At 40.2% G+C, this 20,000-nt stretch overlaps 1 protein-coding gene across 1 annotated transcript in view; it reads left to right on the top strand.

Moving 5' to 3' along the window:
* Positions 1 to 20,000, top strand: part of LOC115211724 (transcription factor RFX4-like) — a 53,077-nt gene that overhangs the window by 18,757 nt on the left and 14,320 nt on the right. The window contains 3 exon segments of the mRNA XM_036503185.1: positions 2,007 to 2,170; positions 3,304 to 3,404; positions 18,698 to 18,901. Of these exon segments, the coding sequence (XP_036359078.1) occupies positions 2,007 to 2,170; positions 3,304 to 3,404; positions 18,698 to 18,901 (469 nt within the window).

The raw sequence follows: 20,000 nt of genomic DNA, 5'->3' as shown, positions 1-20,000 counted from the left end.
TACAAACTACAGAATTTTCTCAATAAAACCAAGAGAAACTGATGTTTTATAAACACATTCTACCAGTATACGAATTTTAAAAGTGTTTAGTTACAAAGAAATTATTTTAAAAATCTGCCGGTCAAAGCGAAAAGATCCCGAATTTCTTATCAATATTATAATGCAACCTTCTGCTTGTTTATGGATGTTTGTGTTCCTATCTTGTAGTTTTTTCTGTATAGCTGGTCTGATTGGTTTGATATAGTTCAATGGTTGTCAACCGTTTTTGTCTATGGATCCCTTTGATACTTATTTTATTCGAGTGGATCCTCATAACCAATCCATCTTTTAACCAAATCATATTTTCTGTGTTGTAAAGCTGTAACCAATTTCTTGCACATAAATTATAACAACCCAACCTTATTTGGACATCCGTTGAGAACCACTGATCCTAGCTAAGCATTTATGGTAAGTGGATTCGGACATCGACGCACGTTTGTGTGGATCTGAACAAGGATCATCATCATCATCATCATCATCATCATCATCGTTTAACATCTGTTTTCCATGCTAGCATGGGTTGGACGGTCCGACTGGGGTCTGGGAAGCCAGAAGGCTGCATCAGGCCCAGTCTGATCTGGCAGTGTTTCTACAGCTGGATAGCCCTTCCTAACGCCAACCACTCCGTGAGTGTAGTGGGTACTTTTCACGTGCCACCGGCACAGGTGCCAGGCGAGGCTGGCAACGGCCACGATCGGTTAGTGCTTTTTACGTGCCACCGGCACGGAATCAGGAAATTGAAATTAATGGATTAATGGACCGTACAGAAAGTATTGTTTTTCTTAAATTGACATGAAGCGTCTATATAAAACATTTCTTTTATTGGTAGTTATAAGCTTTCGTTTATACCGTCGATTAAAATGTTTTCAGTAGCGTGTTTCGAGGTTGATAGATTAATATAGTACTATCCTTTCAATAAACAGTCTTTGGCCACCTGATTTAATTTTGGCTACACTTACTTAACTAACGTTTATTTTATTTATGAGAATCATGTCTCTAAACTGTTTATTCTTTAATCTTTTTGTTGTTATGTCTCTATCGAAAAACACAGCATTTTCAATTGATTTTCAAAATAATAAAATATTTAGTAAAATAACTGTCGTTATTAAACTGACAATTCAAGAAGAAATTTTTATGAATTGTTTTTAATTTAGATGAGTTAAAAAAAAAGAAATGAGCATCATAGATGTAGGGATGGTCTTGGATGAGTTGGTGTAAGAAAGGTTAAGCAACTCTGTTGCCCACACCAACTATATGTGCACCCTGGTTATTTACTAAATGGTCACTTCATCATCATTTCGGCAAGGGTAGTGAATGATGTATTTCGCTGAGGAGGTCAGAATAAAATTGAAACTTGTTCGGAGTTGTCTTCCTGTACATTTCTAAACAAAGAAAAACAAACAAACAAAATTATTTTATCTGACTAATATTGTTTTGTTTTTTTCTGCATTGCAGAATTACTTCTGTCGAGTTTTATCATGATCTTTTGTAGTAAATGTATTAATTCTAATATCAGCTTCGTTTCAAAGAATATATCTTTGTGCTTAGTCAAAAGAAAGCAACACCAATGCCGAGGTCGACTTTGCCTTTCATCCTTTCGGGGTCGATAAATTAAGTACCAGTAACGCACTGGGGTCGATCTAATCGACTGGCCCACTCTCCCAAAACTTCGGGCCTTGTGCCTAGAGTAGAAAAGAAAATTAGTCAATGATGAAATAATTTCTTTCCATTATTTAGACTTGCACAGGAAACAACTCCGAACGCAATTCCGTCTCGTTCTCACGTCCCCAGTGTAATATACCCCTCACGGAATTTGCCGAAGTGATGACGAAACAATCATTGATAGATAGTCAAATTCTTCATGTTTAATATAATAATATTCTATTGCATTTTTGCCCACGACACTATCATGTACTTTTAACAAAAGTTTTCTTTTTTTTCATCTAATTTTTTTGTTTCAATTATAGATTCAAAGTTTTCTGGTACATTTCTGGCAAGGGATGCCTCAACACTTATTGCCATTGTTAAACATCAATGCTATCGTAACTCTGGTGGGAGTCTGTGATTCAATTTTATATAAAGCAATAGCTAGCGTTCTTATGCCGTCTGTGTTACAAGCTTTACCGGAAAGGTAAACTCTTGCAAATTATTTTAATTCTTGTCTTCTTTCTTTTTTCCTTTCTACCTTTTCTTATTTCTTTCATCACCATCATCATCGTTATCATCATCATCCTCATCATCATCGTCACCATCGTCACCATCATCATCGTTATCATCATCATCATCATCACCATCATCACCGTTGTCATCATCATCGCATTCATCATCATCATCATCATCATCATCATCTCCATCACCATCGTCCCCATTGTCATCATCACACTCATCATCATCATCATTGTTATCATCATCGCACACAATATTATCATCACCATCAACATCACTACCATCGTCATCATCATCATTCTTTACAATTTTCATCATTCTTCATCATGATAATAAAGTCGTTGCCGTTTGTTTCCGCAGTTGCCAACGAAATCTAAGTTCAGAGTTCAAATCCCACATGCGCCAATCTGTTGTTTTGTTTTTTTTTCTTATACTTATCTCTGAAATTCATAACATAAAAACCAATAATAAATATATTGCGGATCGATCGAGCTAGTTGAATGTATTCGAACGGTGCATCCACGCCAAGTCGAAAGATATTAATGTTCTGTGCATGTGGAATAGTTGCTAAAAACCATCATCATCATCGTCACCATCATCATCGTCACCATCATCATCATTTTAACGTCCACTTTTCTATGCTTGCTTGGGTCAGACGGAATTTATTGAGGCCCCTCACCTGTTCCTAAGCAAGCTACTATTTCTCCACGACCCAATATATTTCCACAGGAGACAATTAGAATCAAAGTTCTTGGTACCGGATCCCCCCTAGCTTCCTCAGATATCGAAGACCTTTCGAACAATCCTCCCTGTTCCTATGAGACCAAATTTCTGCATTAATGCAATTCTCAGAGCTAATTAACAAAGAAGCTACTAACTCGGTTGGTAACGATACTTAGAACCCCTATAACTTCTGGGATTACTTTGCAAAAACCTTCCTCAATCTTTGTCGTCCTCATCATTTTGTGAACATCACAATTCGATGAGTACTTTTCCCAAACGTCATTATGTACCTCTGATGGGTATGAATTCTTTGTATTTCCCTTGTTAAATTTCAATATTTTCCTAAATTTTTCCCGCTCTTTTTTTCGTTTTCAGTTTGACTCAAGTTATACGGAAGTTTGCTCGTCAGTTAGACGATTGGCTGAACTATGCATTATATTCCTTGCCGGAAAATCTGTGTAAAGTAAAATTTGATCGTAAGTACAAAGAATCGACCATATTCATGTTTTATTCTTCTTTAGTCAAGATTCGATTGATATATTTGCCCAAGGTTGAGTCCCCAGCCAAGCCTTTCTTGAAACCCTTAAAGCTAGGAACTTTACAGCAACCCTACGTTTATATATATATATATATATATATACATATATATATATATATATATACATATATATATATATATATAATATATATATATATGAAGAGCTAAATTAACCCTGGTTATGTACCTACTATATCGGTCAAATATATATGATATTCATCAGAAATGTTTTTCATGTTTTTGTTTTTTTCCCCTTTTTTTTCATTTTGTACTTTAATTGTTTAGTGCAGAATCGTTGTTGTGAACATTTGTTTAGAAAATATTGGTGAATTGAATTTGAGACTTCAAATCGTACTTTATACAACTACAATTAAAAATGCACTTGAGAAAGCATGACAAATATGGTTTCAAATTTTGCCACATGGTTAGCCAGCCATTTTAAGGAAGGGGATGAGTCGATTACATCGACCCCAGTGTTTCACTGGTACTTAATTTAACGACCCCGAAAGAATGAAAAGTCGACCTCGGCGGAATTTGAACTTGGAACGTAGCGACGAAATACCACGAAGCATTTGGCCTGGCACGCTAAAGATTCAAGCTTGACAAATATGAATTTCAACTATCCTTCTTCAAAACTCTGTGATATTTAATTACGAAATATCAAAATAGTCCTACCTCTATCATCTAAACTTGGTTTTTTTTGTGTGTTTGTACTTAAATCTTTCTACATTCTGCCATAGATAACTGTTTCTGTGTATGTGTGTGTGTGTGTGTGTGTGTGTGCGCGCGCGCGCGTGTGTGTGTGTTTTACGAACTTTGAATGACACTAAAGCATCATAGTACATAGGTATTCTACAGAGTACCCAAAAGTTCATAGCAAAGGTTAAAATAAAACCAACATTACACATTGCCCGAGTATTCTGTCGACTATCCAGATTGCTTTAGAATAGTGCTTCTCAAACTATCTGCTGTGGCGTACCGGCAATTTTTTCTCCCAATGTTCAAGGACCGATAATATTTCTTAGTAATATTAATTTATACCGGAAACAATATATATATAATGAATATAATAAAAGTTGACAGTTTTTTTTATCTTATATTTATTTTGTAAACAAATAATACAATATTATATAAGCAATTTATAAGCATTTTATAATGTTTCTTTCTTTTCTGGAAACTCGCCGCGTACTGGCAGCTGATGGTTCGCGGACCGGCACCGGTCCGCAGACCACCACTTTGAGTAGCGCTGCTTTAGAGAACGTTAATAAGGCGCGTGGCCAACTAGTTATGGTTTTGGATTAACGATCATAAGGTCTGGGGTTCAATTCCTGGTTCGAGTAGTATGTTGTCTCTGAACAAGGCACTTATTTCACATTACTCCAGAACCATTCCACAGACACGTGTACTCTTAATGTAATTCTCTGGCAGAATCAGCGCGACGCAGTGTGTGACCAAGTTGTACCGCTTTCGAATAAAAATACAACCGACTCAATTTTTCTCACAAGGTATCGATCGATCTGATGCTATAGAAAATGGCATTTGCCCAAAACTCCACGTAGTGAGATCGAACTCGGGCGTCGCAGCTACAGAGTGGCTTTCTTAGCGATTCGGCCACACCACAACAAGCCTTTTTTTGGCATTGGAACGCCTACACATACTTGCACATGTATACGTATACGCTCTTTGATATGTGTAGAGGGCTAAGCACAGAGGGTTAAACATAGAGGGGACAAACAAGGACAGACAAACGGATTAAGTCGATTAGATCGACCTCAGTGCGTAACTGGTACCTATTTAATCGACCCCGAAAGGATGAAAGGCAAAGTCGACTTGGCGGAATTTGAACTCAGAGCATAAAGACTGGCGAAATACTCCTAAGCATTTCGTCCGGCGTGCTAACGTTTCTGCCAGCTCGCCGCCTTCATGCTCACTTATATTTATCAATCTGTCTTCACGTTTTCAGTTCAAATACCGCCGAGATCGACTTTGCCTTTCATCCTTTTGGGGTCGATAAATTAAGTGCCAGTTACGCACAGGGCTCGATCTAATCGACTGGCTCCCTCCCCAAAAAATTACGGATCTTGTGCCTAGAGTTGAAAAGTATATTGATATATATAAAGTCGTAAGGACACAGACAGACAGACGGACGGACACACACACTTAACAGACGACTAGGTATCTGAGTGCGTGGGAACAATCCGAACCTTTTGTTTTCTTAAACTACGTTGCCTAGTCTTGGTGGAGGTAAACACTTTAGGAAGCTAAGAAGAAGAAGAAGAGGTGGAATAGTAATGAGAAAAAAAGGGATGAAAAGAAGGAGGTGAGGAAGATAAAAAGAAAGATGGAGACGGGAAAGAAGACGAAGGAGGGGGAAAACGATGAAATAGACGGATAGAGATGCATTGAGATATAATGTAGGGGGTAGGGGTGTAGCAGAGTTGGGGGTAAGTCTTTGTTATTGTTGGTGCTTCGTCTGAGTTCAGACCGCTCTGAATGAGCAGACATACAGCCAAAGGCTTTCCAATCGTGACCATTCCATCATATTTGCAAATCAGAGCAAAAAAGGTAAAAAAAAAAATTTAGAAAAAAAAAAAGACAACTGGCACTCCGTCGGTTGTGACATTCTGCTCGCGAAATTAATGAAATTAATGTGCAAGTGGCTGAGTACTCCACAGACAGCGTGACACACAGAGTGTAACAAGGCTGACCCTTTGAATTAGAGGCACAGTTCATTTTTGCCAGCTCAGTGGACTGGAGCAATGTGAAATAAAGTGTCTTGCTTAAGGACACAACGCACCGTCGAGAATTGAACTCACTGCCTTACGATTGTGAGCCGAATACCTTAACCATTAAGCCAGTCTTTTTTCTTTCTTTTTTTTGTATGGTGCAGTCGGTTAGCACGTTCGGCTGTTAACCGAAAGGTTGGTAGTTCAAGCCCACCAAGGGACTGCTGACATTTTTAGACTGGTAGAGTGTGATTTGTGGTGAAGTTCGACTGCTAAAACCAACATATTCAACACATTGTTCTCATTCTTTTCTTCTCGTCCTTCCTCCTCTCTTTCTTTCTTTCTTTCTTTCTTCTCCTTCTTTCTTTCTTTCTTTCTACTCTCTTTCTTTCTTTCTTTCTTTCTTTCTCATTTCTTCTTTCTTTCTTTCTTTCTCCTCTCTTTCTTTCTTTCTTTCTTTCTTTCTTTCTCCTCTCTTTCTTTCTTTCTTTCTCTCTTTCTCTCTTTCTTTCTTTCTTCCTTCCTCTCTTCAATTTCCAATGGGTGACCTTCTCGCCAATCCTCTGCGCTCCGTGTATTACCTACCGACCATATCATAACTTCACCTTTGACCCTTCTCCCACTACAACGCACTACACACACACACACACACACACACACACACAACACACAACATAACAACAACAGCAACAATACACACATACACAAGGGATTGTTGCTCAACGCTTAACTGTTCTTCATGGTGACCCGCTCAGCAAGAAGAGTTCGGCTCTTGTTTAATGTGGCGGAGAGAACGAATGAATGAGTAAAACCAAATTTTGGTGGCAGCGGGGGTGGGGGTGGAGGAGAGAAAAAAAAAAACAAACAAACAAAAAAAATGAGAGAGGGGGAGATGGAGAGGGAGAGATAGTGGGTGGTACTAAGCTGAGTTGAGAGGTGGGGGTTTGGGATGTAAATTAGATTGGGACCACAACAATATTTTTTTTTCTTAAAAAACAGTGATGATGATAATGAAGATGATGGCGATAATAATGGCGATCATAATTATAGCAAATACGATGACGATGATGATGATGATGATGATAACTATCATCATCATCATCATCATAATCGTCACCATCATCATCATCATCATCATAATCACCATGATAATCATAATACTCTTGATCGTGTGATAATAATGGCGATCATAATTATAGCAAAGACGATGGCGATAACTATGATGATGATGATGATGATAACTATCATCATCATCATCATCATCATAATCGTCGCCATCATCATCATCATCATCAGAATCAGAATCATAATCACCATGATAATCATAATACTCTTGATCGTGTTGTTCTTCTTGCTGCTGTTGTGAGAGAGGTTTATGAATATGGTTGATCCGTGAATATGCTGTGGTGTAATTAACACGCTAATTAAGAGCTTTTGTTGTTTTCTTGTTTCATGCTTTGTTAATGATCTTATTGTTTGCTTTGTTACTATTGTCTTAACTATGTTGTTGTTGTTGCTGCTGTTGTTCATGCTTTGGATGTTTGTTGTTGTTGTTATTGTTCGGGTGGTTTTGACAAAGTTTTTGAAAATCACTTTGCGATCTCCCATTTATGACTTGCGCTAATTAAAATCCTGTTGTTAATTATCGTTATAGATAATTATTGCTATTTATTTTTGTATTATTTGTTTTATTCATTGATTGTTGTTGTTGTTGTTGTTTTGCTATTATTATTATTATTTTTTCAAACTTTGGTTTTTAACCATTCCAGCTTGTCTTTTATTTTTCGTTGTAATTGTTGTAGTTGTGAAAGTTACCGTTCTACAGCGGTAATACTTTGCGCATAAAATTCTGTAGTTTAGTTTCGATTCTGCTTCGTCCGGCTTTCCGCTCTAAGTTCAAATTCCGCCAAAGTCGACTCTACCCTTCATCCTTTGGAGGTCGATAAAATAAGTACCAGTTGTGCAATGGGGACAATCTAATCGTTTTACCCCATCGCTGGCCTTGTGCCAACCGTTTAAATAAATTGTTGAAGCCGCCTTCTTCTTCTTCTTCTTCTTCTTCTTCGATCAGGACTCACACCATTAGCCACAAAGAATAATCTCTAATTCGAGCCTACTCTAAGCTACTGAGAATGCGTGTGGCAACTTGAAGATCCACCCACCTCATGTGCTAAACCACCCGAACAATAACAACAACAACAAACATCCAAAGCATGAAAAACAACAACAACAGCAGCAGCAACAACGACATAGTTAAGACAATAGTAACAAAGCAAACAATAAGGTGGTTGCACAGACGTGAAAGCTATGTTGTTATCCTCATTGCATAAACGGTGGCTTTTAACGAGTGGAGAGCTGAACCATCTTGGGGTGCAGAGGATTCGCAATCTAGACTAGGGTCTGAATGTTTACCACACCATAGTGTGTTACACCGAGGTTCCTCTGCTTTGTAGCAGAAGGAGTGAGAGAAAGTTGTGGTGAAAGAGTACAGCGGGGTTCACCCCCCTCCCACACCGCCGGAGCCTCGTGAAGCTTATGTGTTTTTGCTCAATAAACACTCACAATGCCTGGTCTGGGAATCGAAACCGTGTTCTTACGACCGTGAGTCCGCTGCCCTAACCACTGGGCCATTGCGCCTCCACTGAAGCTGTTGTTGCTCTCTGTCTTCTTTTTGCATCTTCTCTGTCTTCTAACAGAGTTTGGTGGAGCAGGACCCAAATCCTTTATGGTGTTTGTTTGCAACCGTTGTCCGTTCTGAGTTCAAATCCAACTCAAGCCAACTTTGTGATTTTTATCCTTCCGTGATCGATAAAATCATTTCTGCCATAGACACAAGGCCTGAAACTACGGGGTAGGGAGCTAGTCGATTACATCGACCCCAGTGCTCAACTGGTACTTACTTCATCGACCCGAAAGGAAGAAATACAAAGTCGATCTCAGTAACATTTGAATTTAGTACAACAAACCAGAAGACATACTGCTATGCATTTCGTCTCGAGCGATAACGTCTCTGCCAGCTCGCCGCCTTTCGGTGGCCGATAAAATACATACCAGAATATTAACGACTGATCGAAGAGATAAGTTGGTCTTCAAGATGCAGATTTAGCTATGGTTTCCTATGCAAGGCCAAAAATAAATTCCAATGTAGATGACCGAGATGGTGTGCACCCTTATTGAGTGCGTTATAGTATTTAGATTTGTCGGGGGTTTTTCTTTCTATTACAATTCCATTCACCCTAGAATGCATTATAGAATATTAAATTGGCTCTGCATTTGACCACGAAATAGTAAAACTGTAGCAGACCCCCTCTCTCTCTCTTCTCTATTCCCCCTCTCTCCCCCCTATTTCCCTCTCACTTTATATTCCGTGTCTTCCCGTGTTGATGATCATGGAACGCCATGCCAAAGTCTGAAGATTCGTGCCTTTCCTTGGCAAAGTTCCTGTAGTGGGTTTTTTTCCGTTTCCTTCTTTCGGTTTATTTACAATTTATACTGCTAGTCTCACACATCCTAACCTTGAGACACGTGACTCTGTACCACTCATGCAGGGAGACTGGTTCGCGTAACTTACTACCCCACACTGATAGGCCTGTAGAACATATGTCTAAGAGCTAGCTTTCTGATATAAGACTCATAACTGAACCCCTTGATTATCATTACCATCCCTGGACAGAGCAGAGCTAGGAGTACTGGTAACTTACAATTAATAAGTCCAGGGGGCCAATTTGCTCGACTAAAGGCGGTGCTCCAGCATGGCCACAGTCAAATGCCTGAAACAAGTAAAAGAGTAAAAGAGCAAAATACGTCTCAAATCGCGACGAAACTCCAACGGGTTTGTCAGGAGCTGATGTAGCAAGGCAAGGTTGTGTGGTGAGCAGTTTGCTTCCGGTTCAGTCCCACTGCGTGGCACCTTGGGCAAGTGTCTTCTACTATAGCCCCGGGCCGACCAAAGCCTTGTGAGTGGATTTGGTCTGCGGAAACTGAAAGAAGGCCGTGACACACGCTCGCCAACCGGTGTTGGTGTGTTTACATTTCCGTAACTTAGCTATTTCTTTACTACCCACAAGGGGCTAAACACAGAGAGGACAAACAAGGACAGGCAAATGGATTAAGTCGATTATATCGACCCCAGTGCGTAACTGGTAACTAATTAATCGACCCCGAAAGGATGAAAGGCAAAGTCGACCTCGGCGGAATTTGAACTCAGAACGTAACGGCAGACGAAATACCTATTTCTTTATTACCCGCAAGGGGCTAAACACAGAGGGGACAAACAAGGACAGACATAGGTATTAAGTCGATTACATCGACCCCAGTGTGTAACTGGTACTTAATTTATCGACCCCGAAAGGATGAAAGGCAAAGTCAACCTCGGCGGAATTTGAACTCAGAACGTAACGGCAGACGAAATACTGCTGAGCATTTCGCCCGGCGTGCTAACGTTTCTGCCAGCTCGCCGTAACTTAGCGATAGTGTGAGAGAGACCGATAGAATAAGTACCAGATATAAAAAGATAAATACTGGGATCGCTTCGTTTCACTAAAAGTTTTCAAGGCGGAGCTCCAGTATGGCCGCAATCTAATGACTGAAGCAAGTAAAAGAGTCAAAACTTCACTGTCTTGCCCTTCCCTTTTTCTTGCTTTCGGGAACAATATGCTTCAGGCTACATCATTTGTGAGATGTGGTCCAAATGAGATTTAGCTGCTGCTTCTAGCGAGTTCAACGACCACGCAGAGTCTCCTTCGTTTGTTCCTCTTCCCCCCACCTTCATAGCTTTCGTTATAGGTGTCGATATGGTGTTTATTGCGACGGTTTATTAAAGCTGAAGAGGGAGGTGGCTGGTTATTGTTCTCCGTGATTGTTGTGAGTTTTTACACACTCTCTTTTGTTGTTATCATCCTTGTATTGTTGTTGTTGTTGTTGTTGAATTATTTGTTGGAAAGCGTTGGAGTGAATGTCGAAGTCAACTATGTGTGTGTGTGGTGTGTGTGTGTGTGTGTGTGTGTGTGTGTGTGAGGTGCACGGAGTGGTGCGTGGTGAAATGTATTAGAGAAATAAAAGGGAGGAAAAAATGACGTACGGGGGAAGAGATAATTGCGTGTGGTATGGATAAAGTGAAGGTGAGGGCGGTCGCAGCTTTGGAAAGAGAAAAAAAAAATTTTTTTAAAAAGAGGAATAAATAAAGATATGAAGAAAGAACGAAAAACCATTGTGGGTGTGGGGGTTTATGGGTCGGGGTGGGGTGGGGGGTGGGGTGGGGTGGGTGGGGGGTGGGGTGGGGTGGGGTGGGGTGGGGTGGGGGAGTAGGGTGGTGAGGTTGCGGAGATGAGAAGAAAAGAATGATGAAAAAAAAAGATAGAAAAAATAAAAGCGAATGAAGGAGTATAAATCAGAAAAGAAGAGGGGAATAATGACGTGCATGGAGATGAGTGTTGTCCGTGTGTGTGTGGCGGCGGGGATGGCTGTAAAGAAGTGGAGGTGGGGTGGGGTGGGGGATGAAGTGAGAGTAGGAAAGGAAAGGGCATTAAAGCGGGGAGGGTGGGATGTGAGTAAGAAGGTGCAGAAAAAAGGGGGCAAGGGGATGATAGAAAAGAGGAGGAGGAAGGGGGAGGAGAAGAGGGGGGAGAATAAATTGAAAAGAGAAGGATTTTTACCGCCATTATACAAACACGCTCCAGCGAATCATAATTGGCTTTGTTGAATGAATGAAGAATTATTTGGGCTTAGAAAAGGCGCAGTCCACATCCCAACAACCAATATAGCTCCTCACCACCTTCCTCTTCTTCCTCCTCCTCCTTCTCCTCCCTAACCCCTACACCTTACTCCCCTCACCCGCCCACCCACACTCTGTCACCGTCACCGACGATTGCCAACCGACGTCATAATCGTTACCCTAATTATCATCACCATCATCACAATCATAATCACAACCGTCGTCATCATCGCCACCATCATCATCATCATCAGCAGCAGCAGCAGCAACACCATGGCTACCCGTCATAGCCAGCGTCGTCACCGTCATCCTCGCCATCGTCTCAGTCAGCACCGCCACCATCACCATCACCTTTCTCTACAATTCCTCACCACAACCGCCGCCGCCACCACCACCACTAACAACAACTTCACTGCCACGAACCACCATCTTCAGCGTTCATTACAACTCACCACTACCACCACCACAATCTCCACCACCACTACCACCAACACCACCACCACTACCACCACCACAACAACCACCACCAACTCAACCACCACAACCACCACTACAACCACCACAACCCCCACCACCACTATCACCACAACCACCACCACCACAACCACTACCACCACCACCACCACCGCCACCAAGACCATCACGTCACATCCAACGCTGACATTGCTAGCACCATCACATTGTCATTGCAACCGCCATTAGATCGATCACCATCGCAACCATCATCACCCCCCCCCCCCATCACGGTTCCTCCTTAACCACCATTGACGCAGCTACTACCATCGCAGCCAGTCATCACAAGCATTGCAACAACCATCACAACCGCCAGCGTCCCAATCACTGCTAATCCCAGCTACTACTATCCTAGCAACCACTACAACCATCACCACCACCATGACAACGACAGCAACCACTACCACCGCCACAGCAACTGCTTTTATCGCTATTACTATTGGGTTGTCCGGAAAGTTCTTGCCGATTTTTAAAGGAAAGCAAAGAGTCAATAAATATTGCCATTACATTTTTAATCAACCAAATATGAACCATTTTGTTGCACAATGCGTTTCCATCTTTCCTTTAACTTGAAAATACCCTTTTTCCCAGAATTGAGGTGGTTTCATAGCAAAGAATTCATTGGGTTGCCCGGAAAGTCCGTGCCGGTTTTTAAAGGAAAGAAAAAGGCCAATAAATACTTGCCATATACATTTTAACAAACCAAATATGAACCATTTTGTTGCACAATGCGTTTCTCCATCTTTCTTTAACTTGAAAATACCCTTTTTCCCAGAATTGAGGTGGTTTCATAGCAAAGAATTCATTGGGTTGCCCGGAAAGTCCGTGCCGGTTTTTAAAGGAAAGAAAAAGGCCAATAAATACTTGCCATTACATTTTTAACCAACCAAATATGAACCATTTTGTTGCACAATGCGTTTCCATCTTTCCTTTAACTTGAAAATACCCTTTTTCCCAGAATTGAGGTGGTTTCATAGCAAAGAATTCATTGGGTTGCCCGGAAAGTCCGTGCCGGTTTTTAAAGGAAAGAAAAAGGCCAATAAATACTTGCCATTACATTTTTAACCAACCAAATATGAACCATTTTGTTGCACAATGCGTTTCCATCTTTCCTTTAACTTGAAAATACCCTCTTCCCAGAATTGAGGTGGTTTCATGGCAAAGAATTCATTGGGTTGCCCGGAAAGTCCGTGCCGGTTTTTAAAGGAAAGAAAAAGGCCAATAAATACTTGCCATTACATTTTTAATCAACCAAATATGAACCATTTTGTTGCACAATGCGTTTCCATCTTTCCTTTAACTTGAAAATACCCTTTTTCCCAGAATTGAGGTGGTTTCATAGCAAAGAATTCATTGGGTTGCCCGGAAAGTCCGTGCCGGTTTTTAAAGGAAAGAAAAAGGCCAATAAATACTTGCCATTACATTTTTAATCAACCAAATATGAACCATTTTGTTGCACAATGCGTTTCCATCTTTCCTTTAACTTGAAAATACCCTTTTTCCCAGAATTGAGGTGGTTTCATAGCAAAGAATTCATTGGGTTGCCCGGAAAGTCCGTGCCGGTTTTTAAAGGAAAGAAAAAGGCCAATAAATACTTGCCATTACATTTTTAACCAACCAAATATGAACCATTTTGTTGCACAACGTGTCTCCATCTTTCCTTTAACTTGAAAATACCCTTCCCAGAATTGAGGTGGTTTCATGGCAAAGAATTCATCAAGGTATCTTTTTACGTCATCCAAGGAATTGAAATTTTTACCATTAAGACTATTCTGCAGAGACCTGAATAAGTGGAAATCCTAAGGAGCAATATCTGGGAAATAGGGAGGGTGGGGGTAACACATCCCAACCGAGCTGCAGCAATTTTTGTCTGGTTCCCAAAGCATCAAGTGCCGAAAATGAACTTTGTTATCTTCCATTTTAAAGGGTTACAGAATTAACACAGGTTATAGGAAGATAAACCTTCCTCCACGAAAAGATAGCTTAAACTCTGCTCTAAATGGAGGTGTAGTCAAATCCTATTTCATGGACTCAACCATGTTCTAAAATAAGTTGAAAGGTAAGGTACTGTAAATCGGCACGAACTTTCCGGACAACCCAATATTAGCATCGTTAATCCGCACCACATTCGTCACCACTTCACTACCCGCACCAATACCATCAAAACCAGCCCTTACACTTATCTCAGTTAATTAGCATCATCAACCACGAGTGGGATGAAGCCTTTCAGTGGTCCTTCGACATGCTAGAAATAACAACTAAATCTATTTCAAAACATATACAAATAACTTAAAATAAAGGCAAGAATACGTTAATAGCCCTTTCTAGTATAGGCACAAGGCCTGAAATTTTGAGGGATGGGGGTCAGTTAAATACATCGATCCCAGGGCTCAACTGCTACTTATTTTATCAATTCCGATAGGACGAATGGCAAAGTCGACCTTGGCAGCATAAACGTAAAGACGAACAAAATGTTGATAGGTATTTCGTCCGGTCCGGTGTGCTAACGATTCTGCTTGCTCGCGCTCTTAAGGACACAATAATACAGTTCTAGATAATTCTATAGGGTAAAAATATATATATATATATATATATATATATATTATATATATATATATATATATATATATATATATAAAGAAAGAAAAACAAAGACGGATTGTGAGTGCTGGGATACCATTGAATATATGAACTTCTTGATAAGACCTGACCTAAGGTGTAACAACAACAAAAACACTATCATTAAATGAATGAGTCAATGAAGGAACCTCAACGAGGCTCGGCCCAGTCCACCTGTTAGAAATAGCAGCCAAATTTCCTTTATCCCACATCTTACCGTCTTAAAAAATGGACATACTGGCTAATGTTGTTCTAGATACACTATCTGGAGTGACGCACCTACTCACGCACGTGTGCAACAGAGTGGATGGTCACTTTTGGAATGCCTTTAATCATAAGTTTGACCTGGGGCTAAACAGAATAATAACAACTATCGCAGTCAGTAACACTACCATCACCGTAACAACCATCACCATAACAACCATTGCCATGACAGCCATCACCATAGCAACCATTGCCGTCACAGCCATCATGATAGCAACCATCCCTATTATCATACCAACCATCACCATAACTAACACCACTATTGCAGCCGTCTCCATAGCAACCATCACCATAACAACTATAGCCAATTGCAGCCGTCTCCATAACAACCATTACTATAACAATTGTATCTTGTAGAGTAGTGGTTTTCAACTAGGGTTCATATGACCTTTGGGGGTCCGTATAAGATTTTGTTGTTAAAGTCTATGAGTAATAAATTAGTTATACTTCTGCAATTTTCTTCACGTCGAGTCGCTCATCCCACCCAAGAGGTCCCTGAATAAGGGTTGTTTTAAGGATGATGAACAAAACACCCATGTTTCCAAAGGTGAATTATTCAAACCCCAAAGAATCCCTCCCAACACATGGCTATGATGTTCCCCCACTACTTCTGCTCGTGATCAGAGATGCACACATCGTCGGCCACCAAGGGACATGCTTAACTGATTAAGGTCAAACAACTGACAAGCAAATCTGTGGTATTGAGCAGAATATTTGCTGTAGCCCGTCTTTTATACAAAGACAAAACAATGTACATAATAACACTTCTAATCAGTTAAGATCAAAAGCCATGACAGCCACTGCCTGGTACTCAGAGAGACGGATAAAACAGGCTTTAATAACAAGTCACAACATCTGTTTCTTTGCCGTGGCCTAGCATTAAGCTGCTGACTTTTCATTCACATACATTACATAAAATTATTTTATAAATAGCTAGCAGTATCGCCCGGCGTTGCTCGGGTTTGTAAGGGAAATAACTATATAAGCATTTTTAGAGAGTTACTTCCCTTATAAATTCGGGCTTTCTTAGCCATTTTTGTTTTGGTGTCTTCAAGCCATGAAGTCGTTATTCTAAAAGAACGCTGGTTTCCTTCACAACGCATTACAACGTTGATTTCTTTACACTCCCTTCCCCACAGCTTCACGAGGGAGGGAAGGGGGAGAAGCAAACAGGTGCAGCTGTGAGCGTGGACGCCAACTCCGCCTCCATCGACATACGATGCATTTTATGCATTAAAATGGAATAAAAAATGATGTTAAATTATTTTTAAAATCGTAGACTCATCGTTGACGCGCGCTAATAGTCAGACGGGCTCGATATGAATCACGACTATAAGATACCCGAATTTGGTTAAACTGCACCGCAAAATGTGGGAGGAGTTAGGAATCTAAATCGAAGGGGACAGACACTCACACAACTAGAGTTTTATATATATAGATTACGTAAATAAATAAATATGTTTCAGCTACAGTCGTGTGCCAGTAATTCATCAGCTCAGAAACAAATGGAATTTATTTAGACCTGTTTTTTTCCACCTTCTCCTTGTGTAAATTTTATACGAACTCTATGCACTAACAGATTTTCATATGCTTATCCAGCTCATATGATGGTATATGGTAGCCGATAACACTATAGGAGCATTTAAATGCACGTTCGGAGGTTATTATCCAAGTAATATTGAATGAATTATAAATATATAGCCTGTAGGAGTTGGGCGCCCGATCGTGGGGCCTGCGAAACTTGAAGCAACACGGAGCCGAATCAAACAGTTTCAGATAACACACACACACACGTATTGTAGCAAATATAGTATATTGGCCCAATCATATATATATATATATATATGCGTGGCACTCCGTCGGTTACGACGACGAGGGTTCCAGTTGATCCAATCAACAGAACAGCCTGCTCGTGAAATTAACGTGCAAGTGGCTGAACACTCCACAGACACGCGTACTCGGGGAGATTCAGCATGACACAGAGTGTGCCAAGGCTGGTTCCTTTGAAAAATACAGGTACAGCAGGAACAGGAAGAAAGATTGGTAGAAAATTGTGGTGAAAGAGTACTTGCAGGGTTCGCCACGAGCTCCTGCCGGAACCTCGTGGAGGTTTAGGTACTTTTGCTCAATAAATACTCACAACGCCCGGTCCTCGAATCGAAATCGTGATCTTATGACCGCGAGTCCGCTGCCCTAACCACTAGGCCATTGCGCCTCACGCACACACACACACACACACACACACACACAACACACACACACACACACACACATATATATATATATAATATATATATATATATATATATATATATATATATATATATATATCTATATATATATATATAAAACAGAAAGAAAATGTTGAATCCCAGACGTCATCGAAGCAAGCTACGATGATATTGAAGATTTAGGTCGGTCTATCCGTGATTATCCTGTTCCATTCAACTTAACAATGGAACAGGAAAAAAAAATTTACTAATATAAAAGATTTTGAAAAAAATCAAAACGTGAAAATGAATATTAACAAAAAAAAAATAAACTAGAAGCTAAAATATATATATGATATTAGAGTTTTCTTTTTAATTCAATCCTTGAATTGAACAAATATATTGGGCTAGTCGGCTATAACATAATAGGTTTAATGAATGGAGTTTAGACTCAATGTTCAATTTATACTTTATGTATAATAATAATAATAATAATGATAATAATGATAATAAGTGTAATTCTGATTTGCCGAAAGTAACAAAATTATTGATTAGTTTGAACAGTGAAAAACAAGACAGTTTCTTTATTATTAACTAAACAAAAACATTTTTTTTTTTTTCAGAAAATAGCGTGAAGATATTGATTCTTTTTACATAATTTTATATTCCTATTGAACTTCTCATGAGGTACTTTCTAGTTTATGTTGAAAAGTTTCAGTTTTATTCTCTCTCTCTCTCTTGTGTGTGTGTGTGTGTGTGTGTGTTAACGACTTATCGATCTTGACTGGGTAGTCTGTCCGTTCACTCATAATAGTAGCAGCCGACAGAACAAATACGCAGAAGAGACATTTAGACAACGAGGTGATGGAGGTTGAAAATTTGGTTCTTAAGAAAACATCAATCTTCTTTTAGATGAAATGCTTTCTCTTTCCCTCTCTTTCTCTGTCTCTGTCTCTGTCTCTCTCTGTCTCTCTTTCGTTTATTGTATTCATTCTGTTGAGTGTTTTCGTGGCAAATAAAGTCACAATTACTCGAAGATGTTTGAACAGTATTTGGTTTGATAGTATATTTTCCCCCTAACTCTATTACTTTTGAAACTGTAAATACGAATGGGAAATAATAAAATGAAAAATCAATGAATATCTTCTAAGTGAAATATCTTTCCTCTTATTCTATCTACTTTTAGTTGCAAGGCGTTTTTGTCAGTTATTGCGGCGGCAGACATCTTTAAACCACTTGTGTCAAGCTGCTCGAACGGTCACACAAAACAGAGAGATTACAAGTCAAATGTCTGAAGATTGGCTAAACATTGACCTCAATTCTATAGTAAAACAAACCCTCTACACTATGGACCACTACAGCGAGAAAGATCACAAGACGATTGCGAATTGTAAGTACCTACGGCATCCTTTTACCCTACACCCACTTTTCTAAATAAATCGATAAATAATTGTGTGTGAACGCGTACTTTCTTATCATCGACAGCCAACTTTTTATTTATAAAAGTAAAGAAAATATTACACTCGCGAGAAGAGCATAATTGTTGCTCGGTGGACTTTCGGAAGAGCTATCATCACCACATCGAGAACAGCAGGGCTGGATTAAGACCCATAGTTGCCTTAAGCACTTTTCCTACGCAACCGTTGAGCCTGGATGTGCATTCATCCATCCGTCGATGCTCTCGGTGTCGCGGGTTGACCTGCTTTCTCTTCTACGGGTCTTACGAATAGCAAAGGACCACGTTTCAGACTTCTCCCACTACTGGGACGAAGACCGCTTCGCTCAACGGCAACAGCAGCTACAGCATGTTGAGCTCGCTTTCCAGAAGGTGCTGACAACAGATTAAACTACCTGCCCAGTGGAACGCATCTCTTTCATATGAATTTAAAAAGCAGGCGCTCTGACCTGGTCAGACGGGGAGTAGAACGAGGCACCGAAGTCAAGAGATAAATGTAAAGCAAGCAATGTAGGCATTCGCCAAAATCAACTCGAACACTGAGAAATAGCTTCCTCACAGCTTATTTTTGAGTGAGGCTGGCCACACTATATATATTTCTTTACTGCCCAGAAGGGGCTAAACATAGAGGGGACAAACAAGGACAGACGAAGGGATTGAGTCGATTACATCGATCCCAGTGCGAAACTGGTACTTTATTTATCGACCCCGAAAGGATGAAAGGCAAAGTTGACCTCGGCGGAATTTGAACTCAGAACGTAACGACAGACGAAATACCACTAAGCATTTCGCCCGGCGCGCTAACGTGTCTGCCAGCTCGCCGCCTTGACCACACTATATAATCTGATCTTGGTTTGTGTCCACTACAAGGCCTGATCAGAATCAAATATCGAGTATTTTAATCAGTCCACCTGTCCAGCGACGTAACGTTGTTCGATAGTGTACATTTGGATCGCTGCAAGCTTACTAACTTGTCCGTATTTATTTCTGTCCCTCGCATCGCTTCGTATTCCTTTAGAATGATGCCGACTAC

The sequence above is a fragment of the Octopus sinensis genome, linkage group LG5 (assembly GCF_006345805.1).
Source record: "Octopus sinensis linkage group LG5, ASM634580v1, whole genome shotgun sequence".
Classification (NCBI taxonomy): Eukaryota; Metazoa; Mollusca; class Cephalopoda; order Octopoda; family Octopodidae; genus Octopus; species Octopus sinensis.
This window is presented reverse-complemented; position numbering and strand designations above follow the sequence as displayed.